Below are 22,916 nucleotides of genomic sequence, written 5' to 3' on the forward strand. Positions count from 1 at the left end.
GACGAACTGTTGCGCGCGCGCCCGAATACGAAACTACCGAACCGTTTGCTGTTCGGTTTGCCCCTAGTCAGCTGGGCCACACGCGAGCTCGGCGTTTTATCCTCCGTTATCTCCTTTGTTTCCCACGGCTGGCTTCGCCATTGTATCGTTGCGCTTTTGTTTGAATTGAGCTGCGCACGTGCCGTCATGCCATCCCGCAGGAAACTACGGAACATGAAGCGAGGCGGGAGGTAATAAGCATATTTGGAGTGTTGGCTAGCGAGCGGTGCGAGATAGGGGTCTACGTATAGGTGGCGATATACAGTATATAATCGTATATTGCGCACTATGACCTTTGTAGTTTTCTAGGACGTGTTCAGAAAATTCTCGCGTAATTTGCGCACCTTTTTTTTTTTTTGAGGCCCTAATTTGAAAGAAAAAAGTGAGCAAATTACACGAGTAAGTACGGTATGCATGCGCAGCGCGCATCAGTAAACTTTGTTGAAGGCAGCGCAACGTGCGGCAATAACCGTAGTTGAAGCCAGCGCTTTGTAGTGTCTCCCTGTTGCCCACGTTCGTTGTCGCGGTGTGTGAATTAAGTCTAGAGGCTGCCGTACCCGCGGGAGCTGCCGCAGTTCTGCAGTTGTTTCATCATACTAGCGGCGAGGCTTCTCACATACACTGTCCATTAATCAGCACTCTGATTGGTTCAAAATTTCAAGGATAGCAGCGTTACTATACCAAGTGTTTCGCCACTAATTTTAAAAAATAACCTTTTTACGATAAAAAGATGGTTTTTGCGGCATAATAATACTTGTCTTGGCAGGCGTCAGAAAAGAGGCGGATCGTGTTATTAGTAAGCCGGTTAACTAAATAATCGTTCACTTTTTTACTGTTGCAGATAGGCACGTGACTGTAATTAAAGATTCGTTGCACTGTGGTTCAACAAATTTTGTCCATTTCTGGCGCAATTCGAAAATCGCGCGCCCGCGTTGTACTCAAAGGCTCGGGGTGCGTGCAGGTGGTGGTCACGTGATCACGAGTGGGCGTGCACCCCACCCGAAGACGACAAAGGGGCGTGCAGGGACTGGTCTCGTGATCGTGAACGCCACCTCGTTGGTTTCGGAGGAGGCGTCGCAGATACAACTGTATCTGTAAAAATAAATATTGCATTGCGGATAGCCAACTGTCTAGTGGCAGATTATGGGTGAAGGGAGGGGGGATTCTCTATTGAAGAAGTCCTCTGGCCGTTTCCCTCTTTCTTTTCTGCGAATAAGGCTTTAAAGAAGCAATCTGCACTCCAGATGGTAGCCACACGTACATATACGCACGGTCGTGATCGGTTGTTAGTTTACCGCGCGGGTTAATTCGTTTTTTGTATACAGTGGGCAATGCACCTGCTGGAAAGCCGGAACCTCTTTTTAACCCCAGCGTCCTTGGTATGTGTCTTGTTCGTTTCGCACACGATATGTATTTACACTGGAGATCTAGGATCAAGCAGCTGCCTGTGGCGTATGTACATGCAGCTTCGGCAAGGTCGGGCGTGGAAATATTCAGGACTGAATTAATACAGGATCGTGTGCGTACTTCGTTGCCTGCTGCTGTTTCTTGCATTGCATGGCCTCATACGCGGATCGACCTGTCCGTCATGGGGTTCATAAACGCCGTGGCAGTTCGCTCTCTCGTTCGTTGTCAGTGTGTGCTTTGACGATGGAAAAGTAAATGTGCGCCAGAAGATATCCGCCAGCTGTGCGACTATGCAGCCTGTTTCTGTTCATTCCGTCGCGCGCGACGGTCCGCAGCGGATGCTCGCCCCCACTGCCATCTCCTGATGCAGGTAGGTGGACCGGCACGACACGTGTATGTCTGGAAAGAGCGCGGATTCGCCTCTTCGCGTCATTTAGTGTTTGCTGTATGGCCGAGAGACGTTTTGTAGACTGCGTCGCAAAGTGTCGTGACAAAACACGTGAGGACACATGGGCGAGGCACCTAATTAGCGCTCTTGAGAGTCTGACACGGACGATAATGTGGTCCAGGTGTGCCTTGGAGGAGCGAGTTCACTTGTGGCGATGGAGAAGGGTTGGGTCGCCATTTTTATGCGACAGTGTTAAGGCTCCCGTTCAGCGGCGAATCCAGCGGCGCCGGCGGCTTGTTGAGAAAATGTGGATTGGTCGAAAAGGTAGTGACGTCACACATGGAGCGGCGGATTTAGAAGCTGATTAGAACATCAAATAAATTGTGAGTATAAAGTTAAATATATATAATATAAGGTTGTGAATATAGAAGTGTCATCACATGAGAGTGTGAATTAAGTGCACTGAAAACAAAATTGCGGTGAGATGTGTCAACCCGTGCACCCTGGATACAGAGTCAGACACGTCACCCCAAGGCTAACCAGGTTGTCTTGTCCAACAGTGACCGTGTCTGGGAAGAGATATGCAAAGAGGACACCAGGCCGCTGAAGGGAGCCATTATTAACGCTATCGCGTCGTTCCGCTAAGGCGAATTTTTCCGCCTGGGGCTACGGCGAATGCTCTTCTTTCAGTAATGTTTCGGTATCGCAAGGCATGGAAAATACTTGAAATCCAGTAGAGGACAGTGCAGCGAGCTGTGGAAATGAAAATTATAGCCGTGGCGATCAGGTAGAGAGCAGAGTGGGTGAGGAGACGACCAGCCATTGCCAAGTGTCTTCACAGCTGTTTTTACAGCCGCTGCAAATTGAGCCACGCAACCCGCCGGGATCACGTGATCCCGTGATCCGACGGGTTTCGCCGAGATCACAGCTATTAGTGCTTTCGCACTAGAAGTTTGCGTGGATAAGGTGGCCACAGCTGGTAAAGGACACGGCCATTGGATGGGTATGATAGAGGCCTTTGTCATGTAGTGGACATTTTTAGGCTCATGATGAAGATGGCATAACATTGTATGGTATGGCGTATGGTATCGTCACGCGTACGGATAGGGGTTTGACATCCCGAAACTCGTTGAGAGGCGTCGTAAAGGAGCGCTCCAGATTCATTTCGGCAACCTGGGGATCTTTATAACGTGCACCGACATCGTACAGCACACGGGCGTCTTTTGCAAGGATGTGGGTGCGGGCTGTTCGTTGTTGATGCTGCTAACAACAGCATTAAGGATGCGGACGAAATCACAAAGGGACACTCACGGAACTGACTTTAAACTATATAGATTAAATGTGAAATTTTGCATGCGCATACATCCATGGCTTAATGCGCGACGGATAGAAAAGCAGGCACAATGCGCAAGCAAGAAAGGGATTGCGAATCGCATTTTGCATGCCTTGCGAATAAGCAAGTTCCTCTCCCGATAACTCAAGGGAAGGGGTGCTGACGAGGAGGTCACCTAGAGCGATGATTCTGTGTGGTTCAGTTATGCCCCTCGGGGTACAGTCTTTTCTTCTTCTCGAAGAAATTCTGCCCTTATCGTACAATGGCCTGCACTCTTTTTTTTAACCTTTCTTTGTGCAATTCTGAGCACTGAAGTGGTAGGTTCCGGTCTCTGGAATTAAGCATATGTCATTTTTGTGCTCCCTTAATCTACATTCAGACAACGCCCTGCTGTCCCACATATATTTGTCTACAGGATAATAGAAGCCCATAAACCAGTCCTTCAGTACAACCTACGAATTTGTTTCGCATGCATTGCTCGGCGTCGTCATGGGACTACTAAGAAGGCTAAGCATATATAAAGCTTGCACGGAACGGGAAAGACTACTCGAACCTGTGAACGTTGCGCAATGTCTCCAAGTGGTGGTATAATGCATGTATGAAGGGAACGACTGCTCTATTTTTCTTATTTGGGTTCATGTCACAGCCATGTTCATCTTTATACTAGGCAACAGGTACCTGGAAGTGCTTCGGGTATCCTGCGGCTGATAATCTAGATTTTTTAGTGAAACTGGTCAAGTAGGTGCTTGCAGGATTTTGTTAGGGCATTGACAGTGGCTCTGTTGACTATTTAGAAATACGCGCCGAATGAAATCATAGTAGCGGTGATTATAGCGACGTTCATATGCCCAGCACACGCGGCTGTCAGTGAATACAGTCTTTAAATTAAAAAAAAACGAATTTTTCCATCTTCCGGCGGTTCGTGCGTCCGGGATAGTGGACTAAGGCACGAGAAATGTGAGTGTTTAAAAAAAAATAATGCTCGTAAAACCCTGAGCCGATGTCAGGAGTCAGTAAAAAGTCATCTATAAATTTAAAAACGTTGGTTCCCCGGAGACAGTCCCGCAGGACTATAGGTTGTATTTTGCTAAACGTAAATCGCTAAGAATGGGAGCAATGCAGGAATTGATGCAAATTCTTTCTTTTTGGAGACAAAAGCTGTCTTCCCACTTAACGGAGGTGTAACTAAGATAGAAAGTTCAAAGTTCTGAAAAGCCACTAGCAGGCATTCCGGATTAATGCTGTAAAGCCAGCACTCGAGGTTCATCCATCCACTAATCCTCTACACACTCTGCAGTTTATCTTGAGGGAGGAAATAATATTGTATTTGATGCCAATCGACACACTGCTGAGGCGCTTATCAGGACAGGCGTTTAAAATGTCGGGGACCTCGTCGGACTCCTTAGCACGAAAGTGTTGTTAATACACAGAGGGGCCATATTCTCTTTTTAAAATACAGCTATATCGTTTTCTGCCAGGATCCATTTTCGGAGATATAAAAAAGCTTTCTGCTTGTAAGTTTTTGCATTTCGCCGCCATCGAAATGCCCATGTGACACCTGGGATGACAAGGTTGGTAATGGCCGCACCTTGTTTCTTTTATTTTTTTTTAAGTGTGTGATATCGTTTAATATTGTTACGCTGTGGCAAACGAAAGAACTGTACGACAAGATGAGCCGCCGTGGTGTCTCAGTGGTTACGGCGCTCGGCTGCTGACCCGAAAGACGCAGGTTCGATCTCGGCCACGGAGTTCGCATTTCAATGGAGGTGAAATGCTAGAGGCCCGAGTACTGTGCGGTGTCAGAGCACGTTAGAACTCTAGGTGGTCGGTATAACCCGGAACTCTCCACTGCAGCGTCCCCCATAGCATGAGTCGCTTTGGGACGTTAAACCCCATAAAACCAAACCATGCAGGACGAGATGAGGACAGAATGAGATGTGCTTTAACGACCAGCGGTCCTATATTGCGAGCGTTCCGCCCCGCGCCACTGCCCACTTCGTTGTGCGTGCGCGCGTACTCCCAGATGGCACAGAAAACCCCAGGGATGGCATAAAAATAGGGCGGTGTCATCAAGCGGCCGTATGACGCACACAGCAAGCCGAGCACCGCTACTTCAGACAATCCTATACATGTCGTTCGTCTGCATATACTCGCCACTGACCGATCTCCATGTAGCGCCAGTTTTCCCGACATTCGTGCCAAAATTGTGAGCAACAGTTTGTTATACAGCGTTCAGGGCGGTGTCATATGATTTCTTGTCGCATATAGCTTGCATGTGCTAGTTTGTAGTGAAGTTGGAGGCTAGCGTGCGGCAAGGGTTCGAACCAACGACATAAGCACTTTCAATTGTACGCCGTCCTAGACTTTCATATCAAACTTGTGATGCAACCGCTCGTCGTACAGCGTTCACGGTGGTGTCATACGACACCAAACGTCCACGCCTTGCTCTCACGACCTGCAAACTTGGCCAACATCATTGCCGTGCATCGAGAGAGTGCGAAGGTTTGCGGTCTGGTGCGCAACCAATACGTACGCAGACACATAAACTCGTACAAAACATCTATGCGTAGTATGGGTACTATGTTTATGCGTATACGCATAAACAATGTACCCAGGAGCAATAATGCTTTCGCATTCCGACACGCAAGCAGCCTTAAGTGCGTCTGCTGAATTTTTTACGGCGCTTTGTAATAAGCAATTCTTTTGGAATTATTTTTTCCTTTAAAATAAGGTTAATAACGTTTCCGCCGCGAACTGCTGTACACATGCATTTTATTCTATAACCATTCACGAATATGTCCTTCCGAGATTACATAATCCCCCACCCATGCAATACCGGGAAAGGCTTTTAAGGTACGTAAATAATTAAATTCAAGAATAAACGATCACGAGTGACACTTAACCGTTACGCTGCAGCTTGTGAATAGTCGAAACCATCTCAGTTCATCCTGGAGCACAGTTTTACACCCAGGTTACTTCCCATTAGTTTTACACCCTCGGGCGAGCGAGAAGTGAGTGGTCAAAGAGGGGGCATCGACGATGCTTCGATACGTCCCTGCTTGGTGTAAACAACGTGACGTCAGAGGGCGTGGAATGATGGGCAAAGTCTTTCACTTTCGCTTCGTGTCGAGCCTTCTCCCACCGCTTTTGTTCACCCGATTAGAGCCGCCTCGCTACTTGTCATTGTACTTTAAAGGCGCCAGAACCACACACACACACTAGAGAAGAGAACGGAACAGAGCGCCATGTCCTGTTCTCTTCTCTCTCTCTCTCTCTGTGTGTGTGTGTGTGTGTGTGTGTGTGCGTGTGTGTGTGTGTGTGTGTGTGTGTGTGTGTGTGTGTGTGTGTGTGTGTGTGTGTGTGTGTGTGTGTGTGTGTGTGTGTGTGTGTGTGTGTGTGTGTGTGTGTGTGTGTGTGTGTGTGTGTGTGTGTGTGTGTGTGTGTGTGTGTGTGTGTGTGTGTGTGTGTGTGTGTGGTTTTGGCGCCCTTAAAGTACAATGACCGATTACCAACTAGCCCAACAGGAAGTTCTCTTAAGCTGTATTTCGCTACTTGTCGCACCTGCTGTACAACGAAGCTCACCAGGACAGAAGCAGGTGCGATGATGACGCAGGCCAGGGGAGTTGTTTAGACATCTGCGCAGGTATTTCCGACAAGCCCTTTTCAAAAAAAAAAACAATTGAAATGCGCCCTAGAAACTGCCGGCAATTAATGCCGCCTTTTGCCCGAAACAGCTGGTCCGTGCACAGACTAATTTCCGTACCCTGCTGCCGTGGCACCCAAATGGCTTCCGTATACAGGATGTTTGACAAATTCTCGAGGGAAGGGGGCGGGGGGTGGGGGCGACGCGTATTGAGTGCTTTACTGTTCATTTAAGTGAACAAATTAAGTAAGTTACTGAACAACCTAAGTTTCACATGCCACTGTTACTGGAGGTTAGACTGTATTTTGGCTAGGAGGGGCTTATATTAATTCAGACGCGCTCAAAACCTGCCGCACCCATAAATCGCTATAATTACCTGTAGCGCTGGAGTGGCCATGTCGCTTGGCCGCTGAGCCCAAGGTGGCGGGTTCGATCCCGATTGCGGCGGCGTAATTTCGTCGAAGTGGAAATGCGAAAATACTAGTGCATAGAAATTGCACGTTAATTATATTCCGGGCTGATATGATTTCTCATCCCGCCACAACGGCACACCTCGTAGTCCACGACGCAGCGTTGTGCACAAAAATACATCATTAATTTGTTCAATTCCATAACTTGCTTTATTTATTATACCTTCGCTCTCGTACACTGGTCTCCTAAATCCGTATGCAGTTTCCTACATTTAATTTTTCCTCATTTTAGATCATCGCCGTAGTCTTCAAGTAACGTCTCCAAAAGAAACACTATCGCAATAGACTCTTGCTTTGAAATAAAAAAAGCTGCATCAGAATCGAGCAGCCGGCTGAGCGATGACGAAAGCAGTCTGCTGCCTGTTCTTGGCGGTCTTTATCCTCTGCGCCTCCGACGTGGGGCGGTGTGTCGAGTGCGACCCTGCCATTTGCCGCCTGGAAGATAACTGCCTCTGCATGAGTAACCACCCTCCGGGCAACCTGAGCGCCGCCGCGATGCCGCAGTTCGTCATGCTCACGTTCGACGACGCCGTCAACGAGCAGAACATGGACTTCTACCGAGAGCTGCTGGCCCCCGGCAGGCGGCGCAACAGGGCCAACGGCTGCAACGTGGCCGCCACCTTCTTCGTGTCGGCCGGATACACGGACTACTCATTCGTGCACGAACTGCACAGCGCGGGAAACGAGATAGCGCTGCACTCCATCACGTGAGTGAGGATTCTGTGTTCGGCTGCATTCGAAGACACTTATCAGCAACTCTAGGAGCATGCGTGTGGGAGGGACTAGAGGGGATGTTACCACAGCACACATTTTGGAGCGAAAGCACCACTTAAAACAGTTCCAAACAAGTCTTGTGTAAAGCTTGACCTTGACGGTGACCTTACTTAACGTGGTTCCAACAAGGAATCTTATGTGAAGATTGACCTTCAGGGTGACCTTGGCCAACCTGGAGAAATAAAATATTGTCGCGACTGGGTTTCTAACCCGCGGCGACGCGAACAGATCAGCTTCGCTGGCCACTGCACGAGAGCACAATGCTAGCGCCGCAGCCGGCCACGCCTCGTGTTAAACTAAACACGAAGCAAAACCGTGAGCCGACCACACTAATCACATGGTTTCGCACGTCTACTCGTTCTAACCCTGTTAAAAGCCTACCAATATTTTAAAATTAATTCGCTAAGGTAGGGTCAGTGCGGTTAATTTTTCAACAGAAAAATTCTCGATAGGAAGGGGGGTGGGGGTGTTGACACCCTTCAATCCGCCCTCGTGGCACTGAATGCCATGGCGTTTCTGCAGCTAGTGTCTGTCAGGTTGCCTCCGTTAATATTGAAATTTCATAATAATCTATTCGGTGCAGTAAATTTTAAGGTAAGTCTTCAGGTGTGGTGTGCTGCAGCCACAGCATCGCGTGCCGCCATTTGATGGTACCGTTACTTCTGCTTCCGAAACAGCCTTTTAATATTCCTGCAGGCATCATAACAGCCTGATCTACTGGCGCGCACTGGACATGTCCGGTTGGGAGGCGGAGTTTGTAGGCGAGCGCCACCTTATGAGGGACTACGCACTCATCCCCGAGCGAGACATGGTGGGAGCCCGCGCACCGTACCTCGAGATCGGACTCGGAGACGGGTACACCATGATGCGAAAGCACGGCTTTCTTTACGACTCATCAGTCGTCCTTGAGTGAGTGAAGTGTATACACGTGAACTGATGCCGATCGTTCTAGCTAATATCGCAGGATTACTGCGAGAGGGAAAACGCGATCGCATGACCCACGAGCCGCGAAAGACAAACAGGCGTTAACCAGAAAAACTGTGCGCATGCGCAAAGAGCACGACATCTGGTCCCTTAGATGCTGTCATGACCCACGATAACAAAATGCTTAATCATGCTGCTCGGACGGGGGCTACGTGTGCTTTCGTGTTCTGTCGCCATAGGTGATCGAACATCCATCTTGAGAAGCCAGGTTACTTCCTCTTAGGACAGAAAGCTCAAGTTGGTTTTGCTTCATTTTAAAAACAGAACGAAAAAAAATGTTACTTCAACAGAAAACCGTTCTATGTGCTACATGTATATCGCCCAAGTTCACCTATAGAGACTACTTGAGGTTCAAGTAGTCTCAAGTTAATTTAGCACAGCGACCGTGGTCCGCTTCCGCGGGGCCCCATTGCGTACGCGCTGATTGGACCAGACGCGGCAGGGGCGCACGCAGCAGACGTGCACGTGGCGCCATCTGGCGCCCTCAGGTAAGGCTCCTTACCCTCAGGGCGTTCTGTGCATGCGCAGTGGCGCCTTGCGGAAGCGCACCACGGTGGCGCATCGCGGATCGTGCTATGCTATAACTCTCTATTAACTGCGCCGACGCTGGGCGTGAGCTCATGTCTTCCTTCAGTTGTGTACAACCGATCGAAGTCTGCTGTGAAGCTCCGCCCACTGTGGCAAAACAGAACGGAGTGACATATTCACGAACGACGTCGTGAAAACGCGCCATGCTGATTGTAAGAATGAAGTGACGTCACGCATGGCTTGACAACACACCACGCTGATTAGTCAAAATGCCAACCTCTGATTGGTCTGAACACAGCGACGTCACTTGTGATGCCAAGAGGCATTCACCCGTGGCGCCATAATGCTATAGTGTGACGCCATGAACGTAACCATGAATGTACACCCATACCCAGAGTTACTGAACACTTCAAGCTGACATTCTGCACCACCCCAGCTGAATGCTTCTCCATCAGGATAAACGTACACCCGGCCGTTTTTTTTCAATGCAAATGCTGACGACCGTCATTTTCACAAAATGGCCTTCGACGTCTTCCCAGCTACACCCGCAAGCCGAGCAAGCTGCCGTTCTTCCCGTACACGCTGGACTACGGCCTGCAGACTGACTGCGGCGTCGAGTCGTGCCCCGGCGGACGCCACCGTGGCATGTGGCTGGTGCCCCTGAACACCTTCTACATGACCGCGCGACGTGACGACGGCTCGCGGGTCCAGCAGAGCGCATGCGCCATGCCCGACGCCTGCGCACCGATGCCAAGCACGGCGGAAGACACGGCCGACTACCTCAGGTTAGCTGCTGCTCCTACTGTGCCGAAGAGAAGTGTTGTTAACTCTAACCCAAAGATTAGCAACATGGGACTAACTGCTGCACAGTCCACCGCGGAGCTTGGTCGTGTTTGCTTTGAGAAGGGCAAGTTGCTGGGCTATAGCTGGTTTTCAGACATCGTCGGATAAGCAGCGCTTGAGGATGAGGGTAGTGAAGGAAAAACGACACACACAACTTTTGTTTTTGTTTTAACGCGAGACCGTTTGTTTTGCCATGTCGAAAAAAAATCGTCCGGCGTCGGCGACCGTTTGAAGCCGCGTAGCCGGAGCGGCCGGACCTAGGTGGGCCACCTGTCATCTTGGTTAGGTTAGGTTAGGTTAGGTTAGGTTAGGTTAGGTTAGGTGGCCACCTGTCATATGCCTTACGTTGCTCTGCATTCACCATCCATGGTTCCCCCGCAGGTCAAACTTCGAAGGCTACTACCACACAAACCGGGCTCCCTTCCCCGTCTTCATTCACTCAACCTGGCTGTCGGATCCGGAGCGAAGGCGGGGCTATCTCTCCTTCGTTGACTGGCTCCTCACCAAGGACGACGTGTTCGTGGTCACCGTCGAAGAAGTGGTGCGGTTCATGCGGAATCCGAAACCTCTGGGCGAATACGCGCAGGCCAAGTGCTCGAGGGCCACCTACTTCCGACGCTGCCCGGAGATCCACACTTGCCCCTTTCCGGACGCGTCGAACGTCCAGACCAAGTTCCTTGTAGGCTGCAAGCCGTGCCCTGACAAATACCCGTGGCTACAAGACGACACAGTGCGGGCGGCGAAGATGGAGCGAAGCAGCACAGACGCCGCCGAGCAGAGCTTTAGTGCCACCTACGTTTTTCTATGTTGCTCTGTCCTAGTTGTGTGTGCGTGTGTTTTAGTGACACGGTTACTCAGACGCCGTAAAGTCCACCATTTCTAGCAGCTCTCTTCTCCCATTTTTTGGTGACGTCATCTGATTCCATCCAATCACACCTGTCCAATTACACTTGCAGCTGATGCTCCCCTGCGACCCGGACCTGGAACGTTTATGAAACTTTGCAGCGAGAGCTGTTGATGGCTGCGGTGTTGACGTTGTCGGCGTAAGAGCGAGATACGCTGATTGGTCAGTGTGCAGTTGCGTCAAGAGTGACGTCAATGCAACGCGCCACGTTAAGTGATCAGGAACGCCACGCACACTGTCCCAGGTAAGACCGATAACGAATAAACAGTTATACTCACCAATGCAAACAGCTGCCACTGAATCTCGCGTTTCCCAATCATCCTGTGAGCTATTTTTTTTTCCTCTACCAGTGCGTAATTCATGCATGTTTCGAAACTCGGCACGTTGAATTGTTTCGGCTCAGTAGTCCCTCACCTCAGAGCATCGTGCAAGGTGACATCACGACAGGGCGACAGTGGAGCAGATATCTGTCGTTCCAAAATGGCGCTCATTATACCTCGGATATACAAAGAGTAGCCGGTCGCTTTGTGAAGTCTCAGAGGAACACAGCTCAAAATGAAGTTTGCCATAAATACTACGACCTTAAATTACAATTTTTTTCTTAATGCGGTACCGTTAAGGAGCCCGTGTCGCTGAAAAGTGTGCATCGCCATTAGTGTCGGTGTCGTGAGCGAACAATTCGCTAAAAAATTCCCAGAGATGCAACCCAGGTGTGCCATCTAGTTCACATGACCTTGTGGCGTCATCGCAACCTGCCCATCGGATTGTGAGCAAACTGCCCATCGTGACAGGTGCCAGAGGTTTCTCGGGAAGAGCTACCTGGGTCTCACAAGCCCCACTGGTGGCAGCACCTGCCATCACAGGGCGGTGGCGGTTCGCTTAACCGCTTCACCACAGCGCCAGGAGTGGTATGAGGACTCCCAGGTATCTAAGAACATAAAGTGGAGAATTGCCAATTCCGCATAAATGGGCATTAACGCTATCGCGTCGTGCCCTTAACGCTTTAAAGGCACCATGAAATGGTACATGATTTACAAAAGTAACGCTTTTTAAGTAAAAGTAACTAAAAAAGGAGCAAGTAAAAATACAAATGCTCCCTTGCAACTAACGAAGTAAGGGAGCACTTTTTTTGTGGCATCAAAAACCACGCAGCAAGAAACAGAAGGAAGAAGAGAGTAAAAAGGAATCAATGTATGCAGAAAAAAAAAGATACAACGATCTCGCATACCCATGTGGCACAGAAAGCAAAAAAAAAGTAAAAGAAAGAATACCGCCTGGCACTCGTGGCTCGTCCGGTTCTGTTAGTCAGCGCCGCGTGATGCCTCTTTTGCAAGCGTCCTTCCTGCTTTAGCGCCGTTTCTAACCGAGCGCTCGGGTGAGCCATCAGCGCCAGGTCACCGTCACCCTGCTGCGTTGGAGACCTTGCAGAGCACTGTTAACTTTATACTCGCGAGACTGAGCATAACCTTTCGGAGAACATTTGAACTTGCTCGAAAATGAAAAGGTTCTGTTAAATCACTCTACCACGTTTGAAAATCGTAAATCTCGGCACACTAGGTTGCGCATGTGTGAGCTTTTAGGAACGCTTCGTAAAACAACACGACATATGAGATTCGTCCGCTCAAAATACTATAGCTGTACAAGAACCTTAGCACACCGCCGAGGCACTGACTTACATTGTCTCGTGCATGCCGTCAGCAGCAAGTCGATAGTTGCCCTGCCGTCAGGCAGTCAAGTCCACTTGTCGAAACGTTGGCATGCGCCATGAGGTTTTCCCTCCCTTGTTCACATTGTGCACATGATTAAAAAAAAAGCAAGTTAGCATATGGAATATACCGCGTAGATTGACGTTAAGTTCACGCTACGGATAAAGGCGAAATTTATTGGGCCGGGATGTGCGTAGCAAGCTTTATAATAGAGCCTTCCTCACTCCTTTTTTTAATTGTGTACACTATATGGGACGCTAACTCGTTTAATTCGTGCTCCCTGAATTCGAATGAACGCTTTGACCCCGTCAACTTGGAGTTCATTAAAATTAAATGCTAAATTCGTACTGTTCGAACAAACTTTCGGTTTCCTTAAAATTCAAATTAATAAAAGTTGATGTTGTATGTAGCGTTGCCCGCAAAACGGGCAGGGCACTGGCTCTGCCTTGAAACACGAAAAAAATATAAGGGATAGCTTCCCCACTTCCCTAACTCCTGGATCAGCTCTTTAAGATTGTTTTGATATTTATTTTGGTTGTTGCCACTGCCCCGACTGACCTTCCGGCTTTATGATGGCACGCGGCACCATCGTCGCATCGTCAAAATTTGAATATAAATATAAAAACGTCTTTATTGCAAATTGACGAATGTAAAAAGCAGAATTCCTGTAGGTGTAGCCGAAGGAGAATCGCTGAAGTCTTGAGGAACTTTCTCTTTCTTTCTAGCAAAATCGAAATAGCATAGCCCGACAATAGCTTGCAATTAACGATTAAAGTAAGCCTAAATGTTGCCTGGTAGCTTACACGCGTACGTGAAAAGGAACGTTTAAATTACTCCCTCACACCGCGAAAAAGAACAATTGCACCTCTTTGCATTTACACAGGCGACGTTTGCAGCAAGTGGCCCAACATGCTGGCGCTGTAGCGACCCAGAGTGTGCTCCTTGGGCACGCTCTCATTTGCCTCCGTGACCTCCTGTATGCGGCACACCAGCGAGTTGCGTCACTAACGTTGTCTCTTTGTTGACCTCCGCTGAAATATATGGCACGTCCTCCTCAGCCATTTCTACATCCCACGTAGCGAACGCTCCCGTTAAACGTCCTTCTATTTTCAAAGTGCAATTGGAAACTTGGGCGAAAGCAACTTAGCGGAATAAACTGACATTTCGTGTTTATGAATACACCGAATTCGACTTATCTGCGGTTTAGAGCTGGTGTTTTATTTTTTAAGGACTTCTCACTGAAAACCACCCGAGTATGCGGTGTGCTGTAAATGGAAAAATACAGCAAAGCCTTGAGTAATATCGCACACTATAATGGCGATAATCGAATTCGAACTCCTAGGAAGCCAACATATAAACCGAACCGGGGAGAGAATTTAAACAATAGATGAGCTTTGCGGAGACCACAGCGTCTAAAGGCGCTTCACTGTAACATTAATATTTCTAAGGTCAAGCTCACACCCTATTCGAAACGTAGACATGTAGCCCAAGCACAACTTGCTTTCGCGCGGTTCTTTTGTCGCATGACAAACCACGGCCGCTCTTGATGGGGACGCGCGCGCTCTTTGGTACAGCCTTCGCATTCGTCGCGGAAGCAATGCGAGTTTTTCTCCGGGAGTTACGCCGCCCGCTGCCGCTAGAGGCGCGACAACCCCACCGATCGCTCCCTGCCTGCATCTGCGGCGGCGGGTGGCTTTTGCCTGGTTTGGCGCTGTAGCCCGCTGGGACATGCTGAGCGCAGCACCGAAATTAAAGAAAACAAAATGAAGATGCTTGCGCTGAGTATCTTCAACACAGTCCACTTGTGCACAGATTCTTCATCACAAACTTTGCTCGATGAGAACATTTAAAATAAGGAGTCACTTCTCCCATTCCTCAGAACTATGTCGAGCATTTGGGGTTTTAAATCTGGAAGGAAATACTCTGATCACTTCCTCTCGTATATATCATGGTCCCTGATTAAATGACAAGTTAACGAAGACTCAGATAACGAATGTTTTGTGCTCGTCCCATAAAAAAATACTATATCGCGAAAAATTCTCTGCGACGCTTGAGCCGTAAATCCGATAGCGCCGTAGCCGGTGGCTTGAGACGATACTTGAGTCGTTGAACTGTCAAATAAATTGATTGCTGGGAGGTGTAGAAGGTACTTTATTACGACGATATCGCTTTTCGCACGTCCTGAATGAACTTATTTTCACCCTTGTATACATCACAACTTCCTTAAACGAGAGGCCTGTATTCATATCTCAAAAGAATGCTAATTACTACTGTGCGAGCAAGTAAGAAGCATTGTAGTGCATTGTTCTGCGCTCGAAGCCAATGGCCCGCGGCCTTTCCGCTTTTGTTGTCAAACGAGAGGTCACCAGATTTCTCTGGAATGACTGTAGCTGCGTGCAAGTCTCTCTTCATGTTCAAAATTGTCGTAAGCGCATTAGGCGTGTTTCAAGTTCCTTGTCGCCTTTAAATTTTGCAAGGCCGAGAGCGACCGTCATTCTGACCTTCGTTGGCCGAGCACTTGTTTTATCGCTGCGCCGCCGAACTGCATGCTTTCTGTTTGAGGACTCGAGTTAGCCCAATTAACAATTTTCGAGTTGGACGCAAGCTTCTTTGTCGCCATTTCTGGCCTGACTAACGTTAACAGAACGTAACAAAAGCAACTAGTACAATTAAGCTGCGTATGCTGCAACAGATATTGACGCGTACTGAGTATTGCAATTTCAGAAAGTACGTATGTCTAATGAGTGACTTCAGCTACCATAAATAGCGCCATTTTTTGTTGTCCACATATATCCAACCTGCGACGTGTCCTGAAACTGCCTAAAATGTTTGGTTTAAATATCATTGTAAAAGACCTCAGATTATGCACTTGAATGCCCAATGCCCTCTATTTTCTTGAATTCAGGGACATTTACAAACATGTAAGCATTGCAAATGTTCATTTTTAGTTCCTTACATTGTAAGCTAAGCCAGGCGTAACGCGCATTGCTGTGAGGTTTAGTGGAGCTTCGTTAAGTTGCGGAAAACTTTTTGTGGTGCTACTTTGTTTCCTGAATGACGTGAGGAAAGTTCATGCTCACGGGAGGTTTATCGAAAGCGATGACGAGGCAACAGATATGCAGGAGAATGGTGCAAAGCTGGTAGTCATCGCCTCTCAGATAAGTCTGCTCGCTCGTAAATGCTGATTTTATTGAGACAGAGCGCAGTTCCTAACTAATTTTGCATTGCTGGCAGTTAGTTCATGCTTGCAGTTACTGTAAACAAGTGACTTAATTTTTGCGTTGTCATGGGGTGGGACGGGTGGTCGCCAAACTTCAAAATGCCTTTCCAAGAGGAAATCTTGGACGTCGCCTGCTTGCAACGTGCTCTGCTCCTGCAGCCATGATTGGGTTCCGTCTATAACCGTTCCTTTTGCGAATGGCATGACGCGTTTTCCTGGGTAGCACCATGAATTCTTGCTAATGCCGCTGTTATGCAAACTTAAAGCAGCTGCGCTTGAAATTTCAGGAGCTATATTTGCTCTGCAGAACCTTTACTCTTTGAAACCTGCCTTCCAAGTATTACATGCTGCATATCATTCTATACGTTCATAAAGAACCTACGGGAAGACGAACTATAGAAGCTGAAAGCATTGCTTTTTAGCCAAATATAAGGGCAGAACGTGTTGACGTCTATGCTCGAAGCATACGTTCGACCATACCCAGTCGGGCTCAAGGAGAGAGCGCGCAAACGTTAATCCGTTGTTTCAGATTTCGCCCATGGGAAAGGGGCTGACTACGCGGTCTTTGCGTAAAGCGTAGGGGGCAAAATATAAAGGCTTGACAGTTACCACTGACGCGGGCCGAAATGGGAGTGAGCGTGCGTTCTCCTTCGGAGTGAACGGCGGCCGCAGCTGCGGAGCGGTGGGGCAGTGGCGACTCCACCGAGGTGCGGCGGGAGGCGGAAACAGACCCTATTGCGAAGGCCGTAATAACTGGTTTTTTGGGGAAAGTAAATGGCGCAGTATCTGTCTCATATATCGGCGGACACTCGAACCGCGCCGTAAGGGAAGGGATAAAGGAGGGAGTGAAAGAAGAAAGAAAGAAAGAAAGAGGTGCCGTAGTGGAGGGCTCCCGAATAATTTCGGCCACCTGGGGATCGTTAACGTGCATTGACATCGCACAGCACGCGGACGCCTTAGCGTTTTGCCTACATAAAAACGCCGCCGCCGCGGTCAGGTTCGAACCCGGGAACTCCGGATCAGTAGCCGAGCGCCCTAAGAAGACAAAATTTGGAGGACGCTTAAGCTTCGTCTTTAAGAGTGAGACGCGACAGCGTGTTGCAGCGTTGCCGAGGGGCGCACGGAACGCCATCGCCCGTTCGGTGCGACGCGTGGCCCGTTGGACAATTTAAGGAAAGGACGCCTGTCTCACATACGTCGATGGACACCCGAACCGGGCCGTAAGGGAAGGCAAATGAAATGAAAATTGGTCTTAAGGAAAGGAAATGACGCCTGTCTCACAATTCTCGCTGGACACCCATACCGCGCCGTAAGGGAAGGAAAATCCCTTCCCTTACGGCGCGATTCAGGTGTCCACCGAGATGCGCCATTTTTCGCTCACGGCCAAAGCCGCCGACGGCTCCTTAACGTTGTCGCGTTAAAAGCGTGCGCTCCCCTCGAGACCGGCCGTGGACAAACATACCAGCGACGAAGGGCTCATACGGATTGATAATCCGTCGAAGCGCAGTCCAAACAATTCCCTCAGGTAGATCCAGCTAATTTATGCGCAAAAAATTGCCATCAAAGACACGTAATATAGGCACCAAATTTCGCAATTTTTCTCATTGTATATTTGCCTTCTTTGCATTTATCTTTATCGTACTTTTCGCTTATAAGCCGCACTTTTCAGTTCATCTGCGACCGTTACATCGAAACCGAAACTAGATATTTCGCCATGAGAGGGCGCAGCTCTTTCCCGCGCTTCGTCCAATCCCATTACCTGTCAAAGACGCTTGTACCGAGCTGCGAGGCGGCTTGTATAAAAACGCTGTCAGTGTCAAGGGGTCTAGTTTTTTTGTGCTCCTCTTGAATAATTCGTTGGTGCTCAACGTAAACTCTAGCTATGGAGAACACAGGTAAGTGTTATGCGTTTTAGTGCTCCGGCCAGTGGTGTCATCCTCGCACTGCATTGTAGCGGGCTCTTTTGAGCAGAATTCCTAGGCCTACTTACAGTTTGCTTTGTTTGCAGCAGGGTGCATTATTACTTCAACAGCTGTGCCTGTGTGGTCAGTGGGAACCGTATTTGTCTGCGCGGTTTCCGAGAAGGATTCCGGCGGCAGTATTGCTGAACATGCCAAAGTGGTAGTGACATTTGTTTCTTCTTTCCTAAAGCTTAATGATGTGCTGAAACATAGAACGCCTTCAACTAACGAGGGAGCGACGCCCGATAAATGGTCGCCTGAGAACCTCACACTCTGAAGCCTTTGTTTTGAGGACGGGATGCTTGCACTGTTTCGTTTCATGCCAGCATCGCTTTGCAAGCGAAGTCGACCCCGGGTGTTGTGTCGGGCTGCTCAGCGGAGAGATATGCCTGCGCGTTCCGTTGTTCAACGCTCAGAAACCGTTGCGCAGTTCGGTTTCTTTAACAGAAGCCGTGCAGAAGCTAAAGCAGTTCGTTTTGTTGAAAGGAAGGTTTCATGTAATGCTGTCGTGTTGGCACGCATTTTTTTTTTTTTTGCAACCGTTACATCTTTACCGTTCCAAGCTGACGCTAGCCGCGCTCATGTGCCACTGAGCTAGCTGCAGGGACGGAGCGTGTTCGCGCGTTTTCACTTTTCGCGAGCTTTTTTCCGAGATGCTGCAAGGTCATTCGCATGAGTCATCGTCGTTTACAGAGTGCTTCCGCGGCTGTTCGCAGAGCATCCCGCAATATCTGTTAATATCGGGTACATTGTTCTAACGACCGTGTGTGCTGTCTTTTGTTTGCTTCAGATATCAAGAGTGCTGGCGGGGACGGCGCCTCTGAACGTGAGCTGAGCGTGTTTCCCCCCCCCCCCCCCCCCCCCCCCCCCTTTTTATCGCAGTGATTCTTGCAACGAACCGTTGAAACACCTCTGACATCTGCGATGCAACTGGAGTGCTTAGCGAGATCGCTATCTTTTTTGCGATGATGCATTCCACGGCAGCCTCCTAAGCTTTCTCCGAACACACCTTTTGTCTAGACTCTGGAGCGTTTCGCTTCCTGCAATAACTGCGCGGCGCTGAGTCAGAGGCATGTGACATGTTTGTGTTGCCAGTTCGCTCTCACCATTGTACAATGGTTGAGCAGATGCGCGACATCTGCCAGCTGTCTTTGCTGCTGCTGCTGCTGTGTAGCAACTGTTTCAGCGTGCGTGGTTCCCGGGGTGGGAGCCGGCAAAAGTTGTGCTTCTTTATTTTTTAATAGTTCCCACCATTTTTCTCAGTAATATGTTCTCAGGTGCATTAGGCTGTTTGAGAGGGAGTTGTTTTTAAGTATTGCTGTGGTTTTATTTATACTGGCATTTTCACAGTGATTGATATAGACTGTGAGAGTTGCTTTGTCGTGCTATGTGATTGATCACCACATTGTTGTTTGAGGAAGGTGACTCCTGATTTCACCAAAATTGCTTACTGTATAGTAGGATACAACTTAAAGAAACGGCAGTTGCTAACACTGGATCACGGTCCACAGCACTGTATTACTCTGCTGGCCAATCACAATAGTAAATGAAATCAGCTTTTAAAGTTTCACTATATTAAATAAGACCTTGTAATTTTTTTCTTGTGAATAGCTCTTTGTTAACGTAACAAAAAAAGTTTTAACATCGGACAGCTTTTGTCGTGAAGGAATTCTGTGCGGCCGTCTTGAATGTGGGCGGAGCTTCACTGCAGACTTGTACCCGACTTCAGCACCAACACTCAGCCCCAGCCTTTGCTGTATTACAGTTTAGTGTCTTATTTCTTCAAAGTAATTGGACTTAATGTAGTAAAAAAATGGCTCAAAGTGAATTTTATATCTACCACATTTCCCAGCTTTTATTAATGTAGTACACTGACACAAATTTTATTTTTCGTAGTTTTGGTGGTGTGCGGGCAATAGTTATTGCTTCACCCAGGCAGCCATCCTGGAAATTATACTGAAGGTGTGGGCAACCTTTTGCGAGCTGTAGTATTGTGAGTGTAGTATTGTGAATTCGCAAAATATGTATTTGATATGGGTAAGCCACCACCACTGTTAAGTCTGCCCTTGACAGTCAACAGTACATTTACCTGTGGTGTATTTGTAGCAGGAGCTGCATATCCATTGATGCTGGTTGAATGAGACAATGTTGACTATTTGTAACCATTTCACTCACTTTAATGGAGCCATTGCTTGCATATCCTGGTTCAGCCGGTGAAGTCAGTTGTTAATAATTTGTGACATCACATGTTGTTTCAGGCCCATTTATGGTTGCTTTTTTATTTTTTAAATTGGTTTTTCTATTCTTTTAAAAGTTTCAACAAAAAGAGGCGGTAGAAATATATTGGAGTCATCAGTCTTCATAAATCTTCTCGGTCTTCAGGATGGTTCCACATTCTTATAAAATATGATTTATTGGAAGAGGACGTGGTGGCTAATGCATTATTAGGGCCCTTTGTTTATGGGTTTTATTCTTCCGCAGTTCCATGGCAGGTAAAAATCTGGTGATATCTTTCGAGCTCAAATTCTGGTACAGATCGGGTGATGCTGCAAAAAGTTCCATAATCGGGGTTTTCTTGGTCAGTTCTTGCAGCTAACGAAAATTTACTGTTAGCATTAGTTTTTGTTTAGTATATAAAAATTTAGATTGTTTGTCCTCATTTTAATGAGCAATATGGTAATGCAAGGTGCATTAGAGACGAACCACAAAATAGGACTTCTTTTTTTGTTTAAGTTATCTCATAAATTAGTCTCTTGCACCGAACTGCTGCGTCTAAACAAGGCCTTCCTCCCTCTATACACCCAGAAAACATTCAACATCACAGTGGATGCTTAAACGCAACAGAGCTGTGGGTCAAGATGTCGTCTATGTGGGTAGTGCTTGACATGCGGACTACAATAAGACTTCTGGTCAGACTGGAGGGGTTGCTTTGCCTGCGAACTTTTTCGAAAGAACTTGTATTTTGGCACGATGTAGGCAGAGTTTGTTGGGCTGCAGCGCTGAGGGTAGCTGCATTTTCAGAATTCTGAAAACTGATATGCTTATTACTTGTGGTGGGCTTCTCGCCTCTCAATAAGGAGACTAATTTGACTGTTTCGTATTGGTTAACCGGCCTGCTAGTTTGCATGTCTTGGCAGTATTTTGATGTGCTACACTGCTGACAGTGCTATGTGGTAAAAAGTGCTCTTCTTACATGAAAAGTTTGTTTAAAAATTGCAGAGAATCTTTGGTGAAACACCTGATAAGTTAGATACTTCATCGGCTCCACATGCAGGAACAGATAGCAGTGCTCAAGTTTTTTAGCATTTTTTTTGTTTAGTGACATTTTAAATGCAAGCTTATTGTGTTGAGGGCATAGTCATGTACAGTTAAGAAAATATGAGTGAATAGCACATTGTCTTATTAAAGCATTTGCAGGTGTCTCTGAAGAGTTTTTTTTTTAATTTGCACTAGAGTTAGAATGCAGTTCTCATGGCCATGAATCGACCTTGGTGCTGTATGAATTACTGTAACATTAGATTGATTAGCAGCTTGTACATGCAAAAATTAGCTTTTCCAGGGTGTATGCCTGCAATCTTCAGGTTATAAATAAGAAGCCAAGTCTCTCCCACCATCTGTAGGAACATGTACACTTTGTCTTATGTATGGCCGTGTTTACGCATTGCTTGTTTTAGCTTGAGTGTATGTCACATTGTATTCTCTGTGGTTGACTTTGGTGCTCTCATGTGCTTGGTGATGACACTTGTTACATCCCCTGCTGTAAAAACATGGCTTGGTTTATCTGGATAACTCTTGTTCTCTGCAACGGTGTTGTAAAACTGCTGTTGGGGCTGCTCTATTCTGGAGGGTATTAGACAGAAAATGCTTTGAATGAAACTGCCTCTCCGTCGGTTTGTTGTGCGCGTTGTGTGCGCAGTCCGTTTTTTTCTGTTGGTGTCAATTGAGTAATCGGTGCTAAGAATGTTGGAAAGTTTTTCGTTAGTTTTACTCAATTGAAGGTAGCATTTGAGTGCATGCATTATGTGTTACGGTACTGGGTTAACTTTACTGGAATCTGTTTGTTCGATCACTCTATACAGTGTTTGTGCCTTGCTGTCGTGAAGGTTTGTAGCTCTTATTATAATTTATATCCCTATCTCTGATTTTGTGATGACAGATATCTTGGAGCAAAAGTTTGGTTTGGGCTACTTCGCTGACGTAAAAAAAAAAAAACTTTTCAAGCATCCACCCTGTTTGTGTTGCTTGGTCCGTGGTGATCTTTTATATTTTTGGCGCCGCTAGGTGTTTCAAGGACTGCTCTGCCATTTCCTCTAGCACTGTCAACAGCCCCCGTCACGCTGTATGAACTAGCTAATAATGGCAGCAGATTTTTACGTGCCAAAGGTGAAGGCCCATGTTAATGAGGCACCACAAGGATGAGGACGGAGACGTAGAAAGACCGAACGAGTGCTCTTAATACTGGGAATAAGAAAAGGGTCTGCTATGTTCAGCTACTACAGGTGCCTTTGTAGGAAGCCTGACACTACATCATGCCAAGTATTGCATTCTGAAACAATAACCCAGAAGGGGGCACATGGTTTGTGCGTCTTTGCGGAAAAGAACACTGAGCTGCCCTTCCCATGCCCCATTAAAGGCAGACACCATACGCCCAAGATTGAGGTCTCTGAGTAACTTGAGTGCCTTCTTTTCCACAGCAGAGGGTTTAACGGGCAGCCG

The 22,916-nt window shown here is 47.6% G+C and overlaps 2 protein-coding genes across 2 annotated transcripts in view; both read left to right on the plus strand.

Moving 5' to 3' along the window:
- Window positions 1-1,323: 1,323 nt before the first annotated feature.
- On the plus strand, window positions 1,324-11,586 carry LOC144108882 (chitin deacetylase 7-like). Its single transcript, XM_077642114.1, has 5 exons — window positions 1,324-1,816; window positions 7,513-7,987; window positions 8,751-8,963; window positions 10,106-10,351; window positions 10,791-11,586. The coding sequence occupies exons 2-5, from the start codon at window positions 7,620-7,622 to the stop codon at window positions 11,290-11,292; spliced, it is 1,329 nt and encodes a 442-aa protein (XP_077498240.1). The 5' UTR covers window positions 1,324-1,816; window positions 7,513-7,619; the 3' UTR covers window positions 11,293-11,586.
- A 6,397-nt stretch (window positions 11,587-17,983) lies between these two features.
- The window catches only part of LOC144107556 (uncharacterized), a 35,038-nt gene continuing 30,105 nt past the window's right edge, over window positions 17,984-22,916 (plus strand). The window contains exons 1-2 of the mRNA XM_077640625.1: window positions 17,984-18,134; window positions 18,991-19,026. Coding sequence (XP_077496751.1) covers window positions 18,122-18,134; window positions 18,991-19,026 — 49 coding nt within the window. The 5' untranslated portion in view covers window positions 17,984-18,121. The remainder of the gene's footprint in view (window positions 18,135-18,990; window positions 19,027-22,916) is intronic.

Source organism: Amblyomma americanum, chromosome 10, assembly GCF_052857255.1.
Source record: "Amblyomma americanum isolate KBUSLIRL-KWMA chromosome 10, ASM5285725v1, whole genome shotgun sequence".
Taxonomy (NCBI): Eukaryota; Metazoa; Arthropoda; class Arachnida; order Ixodida; family Ixodidae; genus Amblyomma; species Amblyomma americanum.

Bases quoted from the DNA above. Each gene is read 5' to 3' on its own strand.
- LOC144108882 (XM_077642114.1), top strand. From the start codon at position 7,620: ATGACGAAAGCAGTCTGCTGCCTGTTCTTGGCGGTCTTTATCCTCTGC. The intron at 8,964-10,105 runs GTGAGTGAAGTG...ACGTCTTCCCAG, and splicing joins GACTCATCAGTCGTCCTTGA to CTACACCCGCAAGCCGAGCA. The intron at 10,352-10,790 runs GTTAGCTGCTGC...GTTCCCCCGCAG, and splicing joins GACACGGCCGACTACCTCAG to GTCAAACTTCGAAGGCTACT.